Genomic DNA, 6514 nt, shown 5'->3' with positions numbered 1-6514 from the left:
TAAAATGAGAGTTCTTATAGTTGCACACAATTTTATCAGGAATAAGATTCTACTGTGAGTGTAGGGATGACACACCAGCAATGCTTCAAGAAATGTATGGCCAATAAGCCTCTTGAATAACCCAAATTTCCCAATCTTGAGTAGCAATAGTTGCTATGGCAACACATAAGGTCATACAAAAATAGTTGCCATTGGCAGAGGAGGAATTGCAGGGACCTCAGTCGTTCATTTTCCATTAGTTCTATAATCTTATTTCTTATTTTATTTCTATGTGGGGTCAATTAAATGCTGTGCCATTTTTAATTCCCAGTCACATAGAGAGGCTGCCACCCCTTTTGAGAATTCACATATCTAGTTTCTGTGCGACCTGACAGTTTAGTCAATACTTATAATAATAATAATAATAATAATAATAATAATAATAATAATAATAATAATAATGCTAAAGTCACAAGCCCGTCAAAAAATATTTAGAAACCATTTCCCCCTGTGATGACATATTATGCTACATGCAAAACAATGGAGACTATTTGGTCACATATATAAAAAAAGATTTAAACTATTAAAAAATATGAAACCAGAACAAGATCATGTTCATGCATCAAATTACATGTTGCCATTAGCTGAAAAATAATAGTTGCACCAGTGACTATAATGCTGGAGGGGACCCAGAGACAACCTGTCACGTAGCCTAATCTCAAAGACAACGAGGTGTGGTCATGTGACAAGAAGGGTGAGTTCAATCAGAAATGTTACATTTTGGTACATAGACCTATTCTAGATAGAGAATGCATGCAACAACACGAAGGGCTAAGAAATGGCCCTTGCAATATTGCATATGTAACATGCTGCCAACATCTGCTGCAACATCACACCTTTCAGATAGGGGACACTAAATGATTAATACCGCCAGTGTATGAGCAAATCCCATTTGCCTTTGTAAATAAATAAATTGCAAGCAACACAATCATATTCTTCATATTGCACTCATCACTTGCGTAAATAATACACACAGCTTTCCATCTTATCTTTAGATCACTCTTATTTGATTACAAAAGCACACAGTCCGGTCTTGGAAGTAATTTTAAAATAAACAGCTCCTGCATCAATTTAGCTTTTCTAACCAGACTGACAGTTAAATAACCTCAGTTCAGGCCCAGCTGAGATGATGTGCACATACTGTATGCCATTAAACAACAAAGAGCTTGCTAATCCTACATATGTGTCGCAATAGCCACAGCAAGCTGGTCAAATTTAGAAGTTTTTATCTATAAGAATTCATCTCAAACGTACATAATAAAAACACATGCTTTCAGTCCCTTGCAAACATCACTACGAACAGTTAGATACATAGTGGTTCCTCCTTGGACCGTATACACACAACATAATGAAAAATGAAAAAGTCCTACAGTTTCATAAAGTTTGTTTCAGTCGCTGTAAAACTCACTATATGTAGCAATAAAGTACTACTTCAACAAAGAAACCAGAGGTATATCCACACAATTCCTCTCAATGAAGACACACCACAGGCCAAAGACATTTACACATAAACACTTCTCTACCACTGATAAAATGCCCAGATGAACTGCATTCAATGTTGATGGTATTGGTTTCATTCAAGTTGTGATGTGTTTCACAAAGCTGCACCCCAAACATGGCAGCAAAACATCTGTCATTTGTCTGCAGCTGCATCATGACACATTGACAGACACTATCATGTAGCTGAAGGAATGACTGAAACAGGGACTTACTCATCCCCATCTGGGCAAATGCCTGTGGTCTCGTCGTATTTCGTGCAGTACACGTCCGGGCTGTAGTTAAAAGTTCCGTCTCTTCTTCTAATGGGTCGTCTACGCCGCTGGTTGAGAAAATGCCAATGAAAGCACGTAAAGGGTCTGTGCTGCGTACACTTGTGCTGGAGGAACAACGGACACTGCTCTGTCCTGAACTCCTTCAAGTATCTGAAACAAGGAAAAACAAAAAAAAGATATTTTTAGGAAACGCGTTTTAAAATGACTATTAACTAAGAAATAAATCGAAAGCAAGGGAAAAGTTACAGACAGTGAGTCGTATTATGCTGCTAAGTAGTGTAGCCTACTATTTTGAGTCACCAACGTTAGCTCGCTATTCAGAGAGCAAATTACGTAAGTATTTTGACCTAACGCTGGTTGAAAGTCCGTGAGCGTACGTCTATAAATGTGCGTAGCAAGGGGGAACTCAAAATAAGGCCGAGGTATATACAAGCAGACTGGTTAGCGAGTTCCTGGCTAATCATTTAGCAGACCAAGTTGACGGTATAACATTCAACGGATTATTCAAACCACTTCACCAACTCGGTAAAACTATTGTAAACAATTCCGTTAACGCTTGGCTTGTCCATTAAGTGATGTAAGATGTCCGCGTTTCTTACATTACGGCTGATGTCGTTAGCGTGCAGTCGCTGTTTGCTATGTGACGTTAGGTAGTCACAAAGCCTGGAAAAGCACCATGTTTTGAACTCACGCATAAGAGTTGACGAATGCATGAAATACAAACGGGCATAGGTGCACGTGAAAACAACATTTTATACAACAAGCGATTTTGTTGTTTCTTTGCAGCAGCTTTACTTACGTATAGTGGGTCGGTTTCTCGGTTTGAGGAGACGCATTGGCCGCCGTTTTCGAAACAGACGGCATTTTCAGTCAAAACAATGAATTGCGCATGCGCTCGGATCTGTTGCTAGCGTGCATTCACATCCGCCTGCACGTCAGCGCACACTGCAAACAGATGCAGGGAGCGCGGCAAATATGAGACAGTAGGGACATATACTTCTGACTGTTTATGCATTCTGGTTTGTCATAGCCGATTTCTCTCTCTCTCTCTCTCTCTCTCTCTCTATTAATACACCTGCGTCAATGTACTGTTTTTTATTTAAATTAACATAGACTATATAATAATAATAATAATAATAATAATAATAGTAATAACAACAACAACAATAATAATAATAATAATAATAATAATAATAATGAAATTAAGGAATGTGTTCCCCACATTCATAACAATGAGGAAATCCCCCCTTTTTTCAAAGATCCTAGCAGACTTGAATTTAGAAATGGTATCTTCCAGGCTGTAGCCTAATGGTCGTCTTCAGGACAGCATTTTAGAAACACTGAGGTTATCAGTCAAAATTCTACCAATAACCCAGAGCCCCCACCTTGATCAAAATCTTTAATAAGCCACCATTTGTTTTGTTTTTAATCTCAGTGCTAGACATCCAGTAGGCCAATACTGCATTTAGCATACAGGCGTAGGCTAAATATAACTCATTTTTTATAGTTTTATATTCATTTCACACTCTTATTATTTTATAATGCATGTGTTTATCATAAAATCCTTTGAGAATAAGTGATAAGTAAGAAATATATTTTAGTAAAATATAAAGCATGTATTAGGAATCTTTTTTTAATGGTTCACCATGCATGCATTGTAGACACTGTTTTTTGTGTTTTGGTTTATTCCAAACACTGCATCATTTGCCTCCAGTGTGAATTTTCAAATTTGTGTGTTAAGTTTTGATGCGAACATTTATTTCTTTTGAGTGCTTTAATTATTAGAAATTAGTAATTTGATGGGGTCTGCCTGCAGCATGTCAAACTTCAATCCTTTTTCTTCCCTTCTGTATCTTGGAAGCTAAACTGTTCTATGCAGCTCTTTTTTCCTGTAAGGGATTTTAATTTGCAAATGCAATTATATGTCTAATCCATTATTCAGCTGCTGAGGTCCACCGAGTGCATTGCCTTGTAATTATGCATAACACCTGGACTGTACTGTTGTAATTACTTTGACATGCCCCACCCCCACTCAGTTTACAGTTGGACAATGTCCAGCACCTTTCTTAAGTAAGAAAACATTTTAAGGTGCTCACCTTTATGTTGAATTATATCTTTGCTTGCTTTGTTTTCTACAAATTTTAAGCAGATCAAGCAAAGTTAAAATTGTCATAAATGTCATGTTTTTGTAGACTTCTCATCTCTGATGTTATGAAAACCTAAAACACTAATTTGTTCAACCGATAAAGAATTGGAAGCTGAATTTAAGAAATGTACATTCAGTTACCAGTTCATTTGATACATCTGTACAATATAATATAATCCAATACAACAGCTCAGCAATGAATTGTGAAGTTTCTGAAGAGTCAGAAAGGTGTTGATTTAACTTGGACTTGACTGAGCTATATTTTAAGATGTTTCTAATTTTTTTGTCCATTCTCATCTGCATGAATAAGAGGGACAACAACATATTTGACCATAATGCAATTATCCAATACGCCAACACCTGCAGCCTAAAATTATCGTAGAGCTGAATACACACTTCTCTGTACAACTGAACATTTATTTCTTTTATTTTAGTTTTCTGCATTATCACATTGTTTTGCACCCAATAAAGTGGTCACTCGTTGTGTATTTGCACTTTGATGTGTTTGAGCAATGGCAGAAGGGGTACAATGAGGAAATTTTGTCCTTATGCCTGTTAATGATTTTTACCAACAACTTTTTCATCCAGCTAGTCAGTAAGAAAAAGCTCCAGGATTTGTCTCTATATTACATTACCATCATCATGTGGCTGCCTTAACATGCCAATCTTCTCAATATTATACACACACATAACCTAAAGATATTGTATTGTTATTTTACCTGATGGATTTGTTGCTCACAAACTCATTGTTTAATCCAGCATCATCCAGAGGAAGTATTGAATGTACAGTAAGCAAGGGGAAAAGTCACACCCTTTTTCCTTTCTGTGACGCGAGTCACCACAAACCTTTAACCTTACTCAGTAGTCTCAGCTGTACTCACAGTCCACTGTCACTCCTTCTCACAGCATTGTGAACATGTGTGTTGGGATGGGTGTATGTGTGGTGTAAAGATGATCCTTTGTCTCTTCCACAGTGTTGGACTTGGAGGGTAGGTGCTGCCTGTTTTGTTCATTGAACTTGACAGCTCTCATTGGATTATTACTTCCCTGTCTTTGTGCCCTCTGTACATCTGATCGAGCCATGTGCTGTTTCACACACACATCTATATCCACATATAATATACAAAATATAAGCTATACTTAAACCTGTTCTTGTCAAGGTTTAAAAGAGAAAACTGTGAAAAGAAGAACATATTGACTGCTTTCTTGCACGGTAAGAATATGGGACATAGAATTGTGCAATGGAAACATAATGCAAAAGAATCTTTAGTGTCATGTACCACAACAAGTTCTGCATTTTTGCAGAGACCTCTAATAAACAGCGCTGCTTTCCCAGGCTGCTGGGACTGTTACAGCTGGAATAACAGTTTGTGGTTTGGACTGTTGATTCACGCCATTATCTCTTGCTGCCTTATGCACAAACACAGCTCCGGCCCACCGCAGGCTGGTAATACATAGCTTTGATTTATTGATGTACAATCCTCAACCTAGGCGTTACTGTACTCTTTTTGTTGTTGCTACATAATACATCTACCACTTTAGAATTCCTAATGCACATAACCTGTTGAACATGCAGTGTTTCTTGTTGCAAACGTGAATAAGAAAGGGATTATTCTGTAAACCCTGTTATAGTTCATATAATGCAGATAACTGTGAGCGCTATTGAATCTGAAGGAAAGCAGTACATTGTTACAGAACAAGAATTTATAATGTTTGCTCTGACGTATCAACAAACAATTTGAGGCTGTAAAACATGGCAACTTGACCATGGCAGGTTTCATTAAAACCTCTGCTTTCGAGCCTCTGATGAGAAACAATTAAAATGTTTAAACTGCACCTGTGTAGCATGGTAATCTGAATTAAATTAACCTGTGATCATTGTGTTAATGAGCATCTTTGTTCTGTCAAAAACATTTTTTCAAAGTCATGATGTATAGGAGAATCCACACGTCCAGTGACAGAAAAGCAAGCCAAAAATGTGCAGATGATGTGTGTTTTTTACTTGGAGATTTGTCACAGGCCCACGTCTACGGTTGGCCATTGCTGTTTATCAGTGTATATATGTTAAAGACGGGTAAGAACAAAAGTTTGAATCAGCTTCATGTTGTCAACATTGAATAATGTGTTTACTCAGTCTCATCCCCTTCTGGCAAAACAACACCTGCCTCTTTGCTTTACCATCATGCTAACAGGAGCTGACAAGTGAGGTAATAACTCAGCCATCTTTGAAATGTTCACTCCATTAATCCTGCATTAACCACAATATATAGGTAGAGTTTAGGCATTACATTTTGGAAATTATCCTACAAAAATTGTGTCATTAATTAACCTGATAGCATTTTGTGATCAAAACGTCCACTATACCAAGTAAGAAATGAAGGGTGTAGCTATGTTAGCCCTTTTTTATTCCACGACGTGTACAAAACGAGTTAGGTTTATGTTAAATGTTGTTGGGTGTTTTCGAAACACATTTCTCAACAACTTCCGCTTTATGTTCCAGGAAAAGTGGGACATTTTTTTTATTTTTTAAAAAATAAAACACATTTTCTGAAAAATG

The 6514-nt window shown here is 37.2% G+C and overlaps 1 protein-coding gene across 4 annotated transcripts in view; it reads right to left on the bottom strand.

The window, feature by feature from the left end:
- Positions 1 to 2808, bottom strand: part of unkl (unk like zinc finger) — a 16331-nt gene extending 13523 nt beyond the window's left edge. For all 4 annotated transcript variants that reach the window (XM_031312452.2, XM_031312454.2, XM_031312453.2 and 1 more), the window contains exons 1-2: positions 2611 to 2808; positions 1752 to 1961 (exon numbers count right to left, since the gene is read on the bottom strand). In XM_031312452.2, coding sequence (XP_031168312.1) covers positions 1752 to 1961; positions 2611 to 2675 — 275 coding nt within the window. In that variant the 5' untranslated portion in view covers positions 2676 to 2808. The remainder of the gene's footprint in view (positions 1 to 1751; positions 1962 to 2610) is intronic.
- Positions 2809 to 6514: the final 3706 nt, after the last annotated feature.

Source organism: Sander lucioperca, chromosome 21, assembly GCF_008315115.2.
Source record: "Sander lucioperca isolate FBNREF2018 chromosome 21, SLUC_FBN_1.2, whole genome shotgun sequence".
Lineage (NCBI taxonomy): Eukaryota > Metazoa > Chordata > Actinopteri > Perciformes > Percidae > Sander > Sander lucioperca.
The sequence above is the reverse complement of the archived record's forward strand: the minus strand, read 5'-3'. Positions and strand labels throughout refer to the sequence as shown.